The following is a 14722-nucleotide window of genomic DNA, read 5'->3' as shown; positions in this document are numbered from 1 at the left end:
TGATCACAAAAATTCAAGGCAAAAACATAAAAACAATCACATGCAATAAAATGGTTAAATAAATAAATGGTTAAACTTTGTATATACCAACCCTGAAGTTGGTTTCAGATTTCAAAGATGAAAAATAAATAATCAGAATGAAATGAACAATTTTAAATGTTTTAAATTGGCATTTCCTCTATAAAACAAAGGATTTATTATACATAAAAAAATAAAAAAATAAAAAAGCACATCACAGTGTACAAATATTAAAGATAGGTAATGAAAATGTACAACTAAACACTGTAAAATCCTTCTGTCCATATCTACTGGTTTCACAAACCAACATAAAGGTGGCTACCTAGTCAGTGTTATCAGCATGCAGTCACAAAGCACACCAACAATAAACAAAATGTAAACACTGATATCTCTGGTCAAGTTGTGCTTCTCTCAGTTTCTGGAATACCTAATAACGCGTTAATGACATCATGGTGACCGGTGGGGTTGGGTAGAGTACTTATTCGTCACATTGTTTGCCTAAAGCTGTAAAACAAGGAAAGAGTGAAAGGACATAGAGCAACCCAGCCCTTCAAAGCTGATACCTCCCCTCTACTTCTGTGCCTGGTCTCCCTCCCCCCAGTCAGTACACCTTTCCCCTCCTCTGTTGTACAGGCGTCTCCATTTTCTGCATCGGTGATTTTGTACTCTTAGGACTCCCGTGCAGAGACCAGGTCTTCTTCCCACCTGGGGTACTGTGTGTGGTCCCCAGGCAGGTCTTGGTTCACCTATCAGAAGTTCTTGGGTCAGGAAACAGACAGCACAGAGTTTGGCCACTGTTGTTAACCATGCCTTGGATCCCTGCTGGAGGAGGACGCCTGTTGCTGTTGTTAATGGTGAGTGCAGCTCCCCATGGGACTGTTTGTGTGCTTCATACAGAGGCTCAGTTTTCCTCTCCTATGAAACTTGTATATTCCCCCTCTCCTATGAAACTTGTATATTCCCCCTCTCCTATGAAACTTGTATATTCCCCCTCTCCTATGAAACTTGTATATTCCCCCTCTCCTATGAAACTTGTATATTCCCCCCTCTATCCAGACCAGGATTCTAAATTACCGAATTGTTACATTGTTACAGGACAAGCAGCTATCGCTCTGATCTAGAGTGGGGCTTGTAGGAACGTGTTTGTAGCATAGATCCTTCCTTATACCTGTCTCTGGTCCAACCCCACCCTGCAGCAGGGAAGCTCTGAGTCTGGACAGACACATACGTTAATATTTATTTAATTGTAAGGGCACGTGATTCATTTGAAGCAGTCAACATATAAATTAATTAAATGGGGTACTGCTGATTGTTTTGTAGGTTTTTTTTGTACACTTTGCTTAAATTCTGAGTATAATAAGGTATAATTCACACCTGTGTCTGGTTCAAACTACTAAGTGTAAGCATTCTTAGTTTTCCATAACTAGAGAAGTTAACTAACAGTAAGTAAAGAGTTACTAAATACATACATTTTTATGTACACAGATAAGTGGTAACAATGCAGATACTTTTTAATGCTTTCTAAGTGCCTAAAACCACACTTTAGTTGCATAACTTTTGATTGGCAAGATAAACATTTTTTTTTCCTTGTCCACATAGTTGTGTTTTTTTTTGTTGGTTTTTTTTTATTATTTATTTGTCAGGGCAGCCCTTTCCATTTGCTGCCTAACAGTTTAAAAATGCAGATACGAAGAATAAAATACTTTTACACAGTTTGGCATGCCATGAAAAGTGCTGTTCATTTTGGGACAGGCTGTGCTCTTTTACATTGTGCATTTTTTTATATTGTTGGACAGCACATGACAAGCAATGCCCCGCCATGTTGAGGAGAGCTATGACGAATTAGTCTGTCTTCCTGTGAGATCCTTATCTAATCTCACACAGGAGACTGCTGGCAAGGACCAGGGGGTTAGAATGCCTTACAGGAGAACCCCCAGAAAAAAAGTCAGCAGTTCCTAAACACCGCAATTGGAGTACCACACTTGCAGGGTTGGTTACTAAAGTAAGAATTATTGGCAATTCAAATTTCAATTTCAAATTTTAAGGCAGAGTAGCCTAAATGAAAGCATAGCTGACTTGGATGGAGTTAAGCTATTTTTGCTGTGAATTTAAATGAGCTTTGGATTTATGACAGTAATCACTTTGTTGGTGTGCTAATGTGGATCTTCAGATATGGACAGAACTTGAATATTCTTTAAGGAAGTGTTTTGTGAGGCTCTATGATTGACAGCTGGGGGTTGTGGCTAGGGCTGCAGAAATAACGTGCTTTTAATTTAATCTGCATCAATCTGAGCAGAGCAACTACAGGGGCAGAATTATCACCAAAACCACTTAAGTAAATTACACTGTGATGTGTATGATGCCAGGACTCTTCTTGTGCCATCCCATCGTTAAAGGAATACTCCAGTGAAATTTTAATTTTTTTTGAGTGGGGGAGGGGGTGTCGTACGAAAACAAAGCTTGTTGCAGATCTGCTATCTACAGCCTTTGCAAGCCCTCCCTCTTTCTCTGACACACACTTTCAATCTGTACTAAGGAATACACCAATCATAGGTTTCTCATTAAAAAAGCCTCTGTCTTGTAGCTCCTATTACCACTCATTAACCCCTTAAGGACTGCGGGCATGCTATGCCGTCCATGAGACATCGCTGAATACAAATGTGTATTTTATTGCAGTAAAAGCAGTATTATGACATTCACAGTTGCAGAACTAAAAAAATAAAAATGTCTTAATTTCTCATTTTTTTTTATATTTTATTCATATTAAGTTACGTTTAATAGCTAAATATTGGATGTTAAATGAAAGCCCTATTTCTTCTGAATAAAATATATAATAAGTGTGGGTGCGCTTAATATGAAAGAGGTGAATTACGGTTGAACAGACCGTAAAATTCCAAGTTTTGTTTGATCAAAACGTGTATATTTGGCTCAGTCCTTAAGGGGTAAAGAAGTGGGAAAAGCAGGTTTGCAGTAGCCTAACGTTTGGGTCACTTATTTTAGCTCTGTGGAGTGACAGCCAGGGAGATGCTTTTATATCCAATTTATTCTATTTAAATCATCACTGTTATAAACTGTCACAAATATGACAAACTCCAGACTGTCCTATTAAGAGTCAAACTGTTGTCGAATACATTGGGCATATCTGTTCTGCTGACTCTCTGAGGCCAGTGAGACCCGTTGAACCCATGTAAGTGTCAAAGTGTTCAAAAAAAGCTGACACTATCGCTCCCCCTGCCTCCCCCTCCCTCGCGTCCCTCACCTGAGTAAATAAAGGGTTAAAAACCCTTTTATTTATTTCCTGATCACCGCGCTGATGTCCCTCTGGCTGGGTTGACACTCCGCCCCCTCTGACGTGCCCTGCACACATTAGAGCTGGGTGTCCTCATGTAGAGTGTGAGGACGTCTGACGTCAGATACTGGACCTAAGGTCAATTTCAATTCAAGAAGCCCTCTAATAGCTGTCTTGTAGACAGCCACTGTGGGCAGACTTAATGCTGCAATGTAAACATTGTAGTTTATCTGGAAGTGGCCTGGGTGCCTATAGTGTCCCTTTAACCAGTACAGTGAGCTTTTGTAGTTAGAGTGCCTCTTTAAATTTAAGTCCTTTTTTGTGGTTAACCTGACTGTTTAAGTGAACTGAGCTAATGTAATTTATAATCAGCACCTGTGCTACTTCTGCTAATTGTTTTTTTTTTATATCAGATATTTTGTTTCCATAATTGTTTGAGCTTTCATTAGATAATTATAGTCCATGGTTTTGGGCTGTCATTACTGTCACTTTGAACATTGACTTTATTTTACAGTGCTGCTGATGTATGTATATAATAAAAATGATGAAGGACATTTTAGTTGCTGTAACATCTAAATAGACTTGACACTTCCATGAAAAGAAACGCATTTGGGAATTCACAGCAAGTGTACTTGTTGTAGTTTAATATAATAAAGAACAGTTCTATTTAGTGCTTTGTATTTTATAGTGTTTATATTGTCCATTTGGTACTTCATATCTTCTTCAGCTTAGTTCATCACCACTTTATATTTCCCAGAAAGTATTTAGTAACAGTAGGGTGTTTTCTACAGTAATCCTGTGTTACATGTTATGGATTTATTTATTTATTCAAGTGCTCTTTTTAAGTTACAGGTTTTTTTTGTTTGTTTTTTGTTTTTTTATATAAAAAAAATTCCAATTCTACTTATTTTAATAAAAAACAAGTTTGCTTTAATTTCTTTCTGCTAAGTTACATACTTAGAAACTTTAGAAACCGATTTAAGTTGAAAACAGTTGTTTTGTTTTATATTATATGATATATAATTATAATATATGTGTACATGGCAGTTGAAAACAATTCCTAGATTTTACTAGTAGCATGACGTAAAGTCATGATTTTATTAATGACACGGAGGCGAGTATTATGCTTCTCTTTCTTTAATTTTCCCTCAGCAGCGAAGAGAGAAATGAGTGAAAAGAGAAAAAACATATCATTAACATATATACATATTCAACATATTCCATAGTGCTACATAAGGGAACCTCCCCCTTCCAGTATATAAGGTGTAGCACTCTCTTCCTCTTCCTCTTTCGTAGCGATCCGAAGACCAGTAAACCGAACCATAACTTGAACTTGAACTGTAATCTTGGGAAGTTGAACATATCTTCCTAGGGAATGCGGAGTCAACCTTGAAGCTCCTGTTAGTTCCATTGGTTTGTGGAATCATGCTAAAAAAGAGAGGAGAAATATGGTAAAATCCCAACTGACAACTGGGTGTAACATAGTCCAGTATTTCTAGTAACCTATATTTCTGAAAAGGAAATGAATGTCATATTAAATAGACATAATATATGGATATGCAACGGTTATGATCAAATAAGCTAACGTCAACTATGCCTGAAAGAAAAAGGCGTCACAGTGTCCCCAGGAAAAGAACGTCAAATAGTTATGCATAACTTAATAAACTTGGGCCAGGAAGACCCGTCCTAAAGGTATGAGTGTAAGTTGTGAGTCAGTCTAGAATAACAGGTTGTAAAAGAAGAACATACCACCACTTCCTTCCCAGGGAGGGAGGGAGGGAATAATACTCGCCTCCGTGTCATTAATAAAATCATGACTTTACGTCATGCTACTAGTAAAATCTAGGAATTTTATTAAAGACACGGAGGCTCCTATTATGCTTTTTTAAAGCTGAGCTATAACTTTATCTGAAAAATGTTGTATCGGTCTAAAGTAAAAATTCCTGAAGGTGGATTCCGTAGACCAATCTGCAGCCTTCAGAATGTCTTCCAAGCGGCATCCGGCTGCCGATGCTTTTGAGGCCATGGCGCCTCTAACAGAGTGTGATGAGAAAACAGAGACATCGATCCCGGCCGTAGCTAACAGCCATTTGATCCATCGTGCCAGTGTCGGCGTGGATACAGGTAGATGAGGTTTCTTCAGGGAGATGAACAGAGGGCCGTCATTAGACGGGCGCAGTGTAGAGGTGCGAGACTCGTACTCTTTTAGGCATGCTATTGGGCATAAGTTAGGCAAACACGGTATTCGTGGATAGCAAACTTGTTTGGTGGCCGACTTCGTTCTTCGTGAGATATCGAACGACACCCCCTCCGGGGTGAATGTACGGGCTCGCCAGTCCAAGGCTCTCACATCTGATACCCGTTTACAGGATAGTAGGCAGAGCAGCATAAGTAGTTTTGCCGATAATTGTTTAAGTGAAAGATCCACGTTTGTGGGCCAGCCGTCTAGGAGTCTGAACACACAGTTGACGTCCCAGAAGGATCCGTATTTGGATGTGGGGGAACGTGAGAAACGGACTCCCTTGAGCAGGCGACAAATTAGAGGATTTTGTCCTAGTGGGAGGCCGTCTACCTGGTCGTGTCCTGCTGAGATGGCCGAGCGGAATACATTGACCGTGCGGAAGGCCTTGCCTGACTCGAACAGGTGTGTAAGGAAATCTAGTACCGACTTCACAGGGGCTGATACCGGATCCAATGATCGTCCCAAGCACCAATTGGCCCACTGTCTCCATGCCGCAGCATAAGCTTGTCGTGTACCAGGTGCCCATGCGTTTGCCAGGAGTTGCATAGTCGTGCTCGAAACCTCTGTGATCTCCCAGGGTCCCTGGAAAGGAGCCATGCCATGAGACGGAGAAGGCCCTGTTCCACTAGGGAGTGGTTCTCCCCGTCTGGGTTGGTCAGTAGAGATGGATGGTCCGGCAGTAGCCTTGGGTGGTCTATCGCCATCTCCAGTAGGTGTGGGAACCAAGGTTGAGATCTCCAGCACGGGGTTATCAGGACCAACGAGCTCTTGAAGCGTCGGAGGTGTGCCAGACAACGAGCTATTAGATTGAACGGTGGGAAGGCGTAAGCCCTGCCCTCGGACCAATCTTGGAGGAAAGCGTCTGTCGCTATGGCCTCTGGGTCTGGTCGCCAGCTGCAGAACCTCGGTAGTTGTGTGTTGAGTCTGGATGCGAACAGGTCCGTGCTCAAAGGTCCCCATAGGGATGAGATTTTGCGGAATACGCTCGGTAGCAGTCTCCAATCTCCCGAGTCCCTCAAGTAGCGGGAGTTCCAGTCCGCGGTGTAGTTGTCCAGGCCCGGGATGTGTTCCGCGGTAATGGACACGCTGTTCTGTAAGCAGTAATTCCAGAAGTCTCTGGCCAAAACCGCTAGGATGCGGGACCTGGTTCCCCCTAGATGGTTTATGTAACGTACCGCTGAGACATTGTCCAGCTTGAGAAGAATCGAGCATGAGATGCCTTTGGGTGATAGACTGCGAATGGCGAACGAGGCCGCCAGCAGTTCCAGAGAGTTTATGTGTAAGAAGGACTCTTCCGTGGACCATCTGCCTCCTGTGGAGATATTGCCGCAGCGTGCGCCCCAACCATGTAAGCTGGCGTCCGATTCGATCACTAGATCTGGAGTGGACCCGAAGATCGCCCGGCCGTTCCAAGCCTCCATGTGGGTTAGCCACCAGTTCAGTTCCTCCCTCGACTCCGTGTCCAGGGAAATGTGGGATTCGTACGAGTGGCCACTTCGTAGGCAGGCCGCTTTCAGTCGTTGTAAGGCTCTGTAATGCAGCGGGCCTGGGAAAATCGCCTGGATAGAGGCTGCCAACAGGCCGATGACCCGTGCCAGTTGGCGCAGGGATATGTCCGGCCGTTGCATAAGTTTCCTTATTTCCCTCTTGATGTTGGACATCTTCTCCGCCGGGAGGCAGAGAACTTGTAGTACTGAGTCGATTCGGAATCCGAGGAATTCCATTTGTTGAGAGGGGATCAGAACCGATTTCTTCCAGTTTACAAGGAAGCCCAGGTTCTGTATGAGGTGTAGGGCCCACCCTAAGTGCTCTAGTAAGAGTGATCGAGTCCCGGAGAGTATGAGGATGTCGTCCAGGTATATGATAAGGCGGACCCCGTGTAATCTGAGGAAGGCCACCACCGGTTTCAGTACTTTTGTGAAGCACCAAGGGGCTGAGGACAGACCGAAGGGTAGGCATGTGAAACGCCACTTTTTGCCTTCCCAGCAGAACTGGAGTAGGTTCCTGTGAATTGAGGCTACGGGGATCGTTAGGTAAGCATCTTGCAAGTCTAATTTGACCATCCAGTCTCCGGGTAGGAGCAGGTCTCTGAGGCAATGAATGCCTTCCATCTTGAAATGCCGGTATTGTATGAAGGCATTCAGGGGCCGTAGGTTGATAACCGGGCGGACCCCGCCTCCCTTTTTGGGCACTAGAAAAAGGTTGCTTACGAAACCTGGTGTGTCTAGAGGGACTTCCTCTATGGCCCTCTTTGCCTGTAATTCTCTGATCTCTGTAGAGATGAGGTCTAAGTGCGCAGTCGGCATTTGAATCGCCCTTGGGGGAGAGGTCTGCATGGGGGGAGCAGTCAATTCTAGGTGGTAGCCCTCTATCGTCTGCAACACCCAACTGTCTGACGTGATCAGTGTCCATGCCCGAGTGAACCGGGCCAGTCTGCCCCCTACCCGTATATGGGAAGAAAGGGGAAACATGGTACTCACCATAAGGGCGTTTTCCCGTGGGTGCTCCTCGACTGCCGCGGGTATGCCAAGCCCGTCCTCGTGAGGGGAAGAACGGGGTGAAGGACCGTTCCTGGGTCGGTCTCTGTTGGTTGAAGGAGCCTCTGCCCGGTCTTGAGAAACCCCGGGGGTTGCGGCCGGGTAGACGGCTCCTACCTCTACCGGCCCCGCCAAAAACCTTTGGGCTAAATACCCGCTTGATGGAGGATTGGGCCTTGTCCAAAGCTGTGAAGGTCTTAACGTAAGACCCCAGGTCCTTTACAAAGGACTCCCCAAATAGAAGGCCCTTTGCGGAGGCACCGGGCTCATTGGAGGCCATGCTCGCGAGCTTGGGCTCAATCTTAAGCAGGATGGCTTTCCTGCGTTCCGTTGACATAGCCGTATTGGCGTTGCCTATCATACATATAAGACGTTGGAGCCATCCGAACGCCACATCAAAATCTACTGGAGCCCCACTAGCCTGAGCCGATTCTAGTAGCTCATATAGTTTGGTGACTGGGCCCAGGGTGTCAAGGAATTTGTCCTGACAGTTGCGCATGGAGTAGTCCAGGCCCTTTTTGGGTTTCCAACCCGTCTTGCCTAGGAACTGTATAATCTGGGGGTCTACCTCAGGGGTCTTGGCTACCGCATCGGGTATGATCGGGCGGGGGCATTCCGCCCTCAGTTTGTTCCGACCCTCCTGTGAGAGGGATTTATGGACCCTAAGGGCCAGGTACCGGGCTATATGGTCCGAAGGCTCCCATTCCGCGGAGCGAGGGTGCCTGAGGTTGTCTGGGTCAAATGCCAGGGCATCTTTATCGTCAGAGGTTAGCTCTGCATCATGGGCCCCTGAAAGGGCTTTGGTCTGGGTTGGCTTGGAGGGAAATTGTGACCCCGGGAGGTCATCGTCCCCTGAAACCTCGTCCCCGTAGGGATCCGAGAACTGATTGTCCGACTCCTCGTCCCCATCCTCGTCCGAATCGGACAATAAATCATGGGCACGTGCCCGTTTCCATTCCCTGGCCGCCGTAGCCCGGCCAGTAGCTCTACTGCGCGGTTGTTGCGCGCCATCATCGACAGCCTGAGGCGTGTCATTCAAACCAGGCTTTACCTGGGTATGGGGGTGGTCAGCAGCGTGTTTACGTTTGCCAGGCGCCTTGCGCCCTGGGGTAGTCCCTTCAGGGGAGATGGGAGAGTGTCCTGGCCCAGACTGGGCAGGGAGGGCCTGCCTAAGGGCCTGAGAGATGGACAGGGAGATGCTAGAGGACATAGCTCCCATGGCCGAGGAGATGGCCTTGTTAATGGAGGTGGACATAGTGGTGTCCAGGAGGCTTTGAAACTCCTCAGAGCCTATAAGATTAGAGTCAGCCTGGGAGTCAAAACCTGTGGTACCCTTAGGGGGGACAGGGTGAGAAATTAAATCACCGCAGGCAGACTGCATAATTATAGATAATATAGTGCAAATACCGAGAGTATAGGACAGGGATAGATGCTGGATTGATTAACCCACGCACAAAGGACAGAGCAGGAGAGAAATACCCGGTATAGGAGCAGGAGCAGGGAGCATGCAGCCTCCACGGAGCAATACAGCAAAAAACGCCGCGAAAAAGGTCTTAAAATGGCCGCCGGCACAACCGGCGACAAGAAACCAACAAAATGGCCGCCGCGCGTCTTCCGCGCATGCGCAGAACGTGCGCGCGGCGGAACCGGAGAAGAGAGAAAACCGCTCGGGTAAGCCGCCGGCGGGAGTCTAAGGGTGCCGAAAACGGCTATGGGGGGGTGGGGAGAATGCCAAGGGCACTCAAAGAGCCCAGGGACCCGGGTGAAAACGGGCCGGGTCAAAACAGCCCAGAGAGAAGAGAGGGACCAGAGCCCACCCCACAGGATAGAAGAAACACAGCAGTAAAAGTATATAATAGGAATAAATGAATTAGGAACAAGCCCTGCAGAAGAACAGGGACAGTAAATGAAGATACAAATGACAATAATATAAAATAGTCAATGAAGGTACTTAGCTGGTCTGAGGGAGCAGCGAAGAAAGAAGAAGAGGAAGAGAGTGCTACACCTTATATACTGGAAGGGGGAGGTTCCCTTATGTAGCACTATGGAATATGTTGAATATGTATATATGTTAATGATATGTTTTTTCTCTTTTCACTCATTTCTCTCTTCGCTGCTGAGGGAAAATTAAAGAAAGAGAAGCATAATAGGAGCCTCCGTGTCTTTAATAAAATTTACAATTTAGGATGAGTTTGTTTGTTTTCTTGTGACAGTGCCTTAGGGACTTTCATTAAAAGAATGTTTGTGCCACACCTTTCCGTAGAAACCATAGATGGATGTGTCAAAGATCAGTGTGTTTTGTATTTTACTAACTTTTATGTTGATTTATTTATGATTTATTTTTGTTTTATGAAAAAGCAATCTAAATCAAAAACAAATCCGAAACTGTATTCAATATACAATTTAGTAAATAACAAATACAATAAAACGTGGTGTAGGCCTATCTGAGGTTTGCAAGCAAAGCTTGATTTGTGGTTTTTTTTTTGTATTGCAAAATGGGAATGTACATTTCTTTGTGATTCCAATGTAATGTGCAGAAAAATAGCAGGGCCCATACAAAACACTGACATTTCAATAAGCTGTTTGAATTTGTAAACTATGCCAGGGTTAGATTTCGACCCATGAAAACAGTGGGATTGACCAGGGTTCTCTGTAACTATGTGATTCGAAGAAAAATAAATGTTTTCTGTCTGTTCAGTCTCCCACTTGACTGCGTTTGATCTTTGCAAGTGATCCTAGAAAGATTGGGTCTCCGTCTCAGAATTAGCTCTACATTTAATCTAGGAGATGAGTCATTTATTAATTTGAAATTCATTATGGGGACACACGTTAGCAGATTTGCTTTGTACAGAAACAACTGTACTTTGAGCTGGCCAAATTCCAAACCGATGTATAGATACAAACATATGTAGATACGTGTATCTATTTACCTATAAGCATGACACATTCTACTGCTTGTCTAAGACATTGCAGGGTTTATAACTCTTCAGTAATAGTATGGGTCTCCGAAAATTGAGTTTCTATATATTTGAAAATTGCATTTTTCTGTTCTGTTATAATCCAAGCAATTGTCCTTTTTGTATATTTCTGCTCAGCAGGTGCACTGATAAACCTCTGCTACCTAAAAATCGTAATCATTTGTGTTTTACAGAAATCTGTTGAAAAAATATTTTTCTCTTTAAAATAAATAATAATTTCAAAAATGCTGTATCGTATATTTTAATGGATTTTTAAAGTATTTTTAAGAAATAAAAACGTATTCTGATTTCTCATATGATCATAAAACCAGATGCTTTCTTTCTCTTTATACAAACCTCATATATAGTTCTGGAATCAATGGCTACTTAGCAATTTATCAACTATTCAATAAATGCATGGATTCCCCCTGTTTTACTAATATTGATGAAAATAATTGTTAGAACATGAACACTAATTTAAGTGTTTTATCATTAAAAAAAATACATATATATATGTATGTGTGTGTATATATATATATATATATGTATATATATAATTGTTTTTTTCTACTCCTTCTAATTATTAAAATGGGATGGTCCTCTTTCCATAAATCACTGTAATCATTCATGCTAATAGATTAATATTATTGTCCTTTCTATAAGCTATAGTATTATCTCTTGAAGATCTGTTATCCATTAAGGATGTTGCTATGCAAAAAGTTAACAATGTTTTGAAACTTGTTACTAATGATAAAAATGGGCTGCAGGGAGCATGCAATATCAGCAGCCAATCAGTCTGTGATATGCAAAGTAACTCCCAGCTTTCTACAATGCAGGAAATCATTATTTTAAAGGAACGCTGTAGGCACTGTAGCTGCTTCATCTCATTGAAGTGGTTCAGCTGCGTCACTAGGGTTTGGTGTTGCCCTGTGCGATCATTCATGGGGGCAGGCCCACTTCCCTCATGGACTTACTCTTATTTATTTATAAAATATTTTACCAGGAAGGATACATTGAGATTTCTCTCGTTTTCAAGTAGGCCCTGGGCCCACAAACACTGCATTGTTACAATAAGTTGCAATATAATATAATAAATATAAATTTAACACATAGTTCCTGATGGTGTCAGTGTTTTGTTTCTGTGGATTACCATCAATACTGTCAGTGACGCTGCTGGAACTCACAAGAGGGATATGCAAGGTCTTCACTTAACGTAGCTGCAGACCCGAACGTCTCTGGTCTTTCATGCAATTGTCCACTGGGCTTTCACCAGCCCATTAAAGGACACAGTACCTTCTGCATGGGCCAGCTGTGGTGTCCTAAGGTCGCTGCCTTATGGTAGTGCCGGCCCAGTTGGTGTCACCCGGTGTGGTCTGTACCATCTAAGTGATGCTAGTGTTGGTTGCTGTGTCTAAAGGTCCCTGGTGCTGTCCTCTATGCTGCTTGGGCTAATAAAGTAACATAAGCCTGAGAAGCAATGGGTGGATGTAAATGACTGTGTCAGATGACTGCTTTCAGCCTATCACAGCCCCCATTGCTGGTATATTCTGGTGTTGGATGAAGGAAGTGTGTTATCTCTGTATTAGCCACAGGAAGTGGGTGGCCAGAAACCCTTATTTAGTGTTAAACTGCTGAAAAATGATTTAGCATTAGAGGGACAGCACCAGGGAACTCCAGGCACTACAACCAATTGAATGAGATAAAATTGTTATAGTGCCTACAATGTCCCTCTAAACCACAATGATTATTTATGGCTGAAGTGGCCATGGTGTTTGGAGTAACCCTTTAAAGTTTCTGATGATATATATATATATATATATATATATATATATATATATATATATATATATAATATTTTTTTTTTTTTTACATGCAGTATATGGGACTCTATTGCATGGTTAATCACTTATTTATTAAATATATACACAAAGTCTATGCTCTTTTCATGGGGTTTATTGACCATGTTGCAGATTAAAAACTTCCGACCTGTGGCAAAGCAAATGGTATAAAATTAAGTGATGGATTAGTAGCCTACTTCGCATTGTTTAAATGGAGGAATTTAAGGAGTCTAAGCAGGTCTTGGTGTCAAATTTCATGATAAGAGATAAACGTACCCTGGTACATCCTCCACTGATGTTTGTGGGGAAATGCTCTTGAGTTCTAATTGATAAAAGCTGCTCAATGAGCTAATTATGTGTCTGTAGCTGTGCATCTTTATACGATCTGAGTCAGAATTATTTAATTTTGTTTTTGACTGACATTTTATATTTTACTAGACATAATTTTTATCTAAAAAAATAAATACCATTAAAACCATTTTACTTGTCGCAGAATCCTCACGAGTTTTAAAAATTAAAATGTGTACATAGTCCCATATGTTGTTCAGTGAGTAATGATACAAACATCTGCAAAGTGCCACACCTCACTCGCTTAAACTGTTCTAGCTCGCTAAAGGATCATACTGAATAATTAAAGCCCCGGGCACAGAGATAAATATAGCTGCTGCTACACTGGAAGACCTATAGTTTGAGTACTTTGCTGTTTTAGGAAAATAACTTTTTACTGCTCTGAGATGAGGGAGTGGAATGCAAGTAAACTTTATTTTTGTGGTTTAAAAAGGAAAGGAAAGCCAATACATATAGCATTTCAGCAACAACAAAAAAATAATTAAAAAAAAAAGGTGTTTAATATGTGTAATACACACTCAAATTTATTGATTTTTTAAAATATTTTATAGAGCACCAACCTATACTGTAGCACTTTATACCTATTACAAAGAGGGAAATCAGACAGCAGGTAATTGCCAAACAAAAATACTATTGACAGAACCAAGAGTTCAAGATGACCCTATGCAGACCAACCAAAAATAGGCTCCTAAAGTAACACTATAGTGTTGGGGATTAAAAAGTGTATTCCTAGCACTATTGTGTCCCTCTGTGCCTCCTCCCCTCTAATGGTAAATAAAGGGATTAAAAAAAAACCTTTTTACACTTGCCTAATTCAGTGCGAACCAGGAACCTAGTGCTCATGCATTAATCCTTCCCTATAGGAAAGCACTGAATCAACAAGCATAAAAGATCACATGATTACATTATAAAACAAAATATACTATGAAATGGGATGGAAAGTATAATGAATTCTCCTGGATAAGTATACTTGTACTTTTTCTGAGTGATAAGTCTTCTCGTCTCTCTAAAGACGTTTGAACTAACTTTGTAGGGGATCTGGTCAAAGCATGAAACTCAACATATTCCATACATCTTGATCCATCATCCATCATACTTCATCTTGCTGTAGTTATAGGAAGATTTAATGATTGTAGGAAAAGAACACAAATGACTTTTGGGCATCCACAATCTTTAACCCTGTTCCAGAGTGCATATATGCATATTGAATATTCTGAGTAAGTGATTTTGTGAACCCATGATAAACAAAACTGATGCTACATGGAATTACAAAGACAGGGGGAAAAAAAGAACAAAAAGCATCCACCGTATATTATTGATGACATGCCGTATAGTAATCGATTGCTTGAAAAAGTAAAGGTAACAAAATTGCAGAATGTCAGACATTAAATTCCTGATCCATTAAATGTCTTGGCACCTAAACTTATTACCATACCATTGTCTGGACATATCAAATTTCATGTGCTTTAATTTCATACTGGAGCACATTCTGT

General features: G+C 42.2%; 1 protein-coding gene across 2 annotated transcripts in view; it reads left to right on the top strand.

The window, feature by feature from the left end:
- The first annotated feature begins 583 nt into the window (after positions 1 to 583).
- Positions 584 to 14722, top strand: part of DSG2 (desmoglein 2) — a 55936-nt gene continuing 41797 nt past the window's right edge. For both annotated transcript variants that reach the window (XM_063451447.1, XM_063451446.1), the window contains exon 1: positions 584 to 872. In XM_063451447.1, coding sequence (XP_063307517.1) covers positions 825 to 872 — 48 coding nt within the window. In that variant the 5' untranslated portion in view covers positions 584 to 824. The remainder of the gene's footprint in view (positions 873 to 14722) is intronic.

This window comes from Pelobates fuscus, chromosome 4 (assembly GCF_036172605.1).
Source record: "Pelobates fuscus isolate aPelFus1 chromosome 4, aPelFus1.pri, whole genome shotgun sequence".
Taxonomy (NCBI): Eukaryota; Metazoa; Chordata; class Amphibia; order Anura; family Pelobatidae; genus Pelobates; species Pelobates fuscus.
The sequence above is the reverse complement of the archived record's forward strand: the minus strand, read 5'-3'. Positions and strand labels throughout refer to the sequence as shown.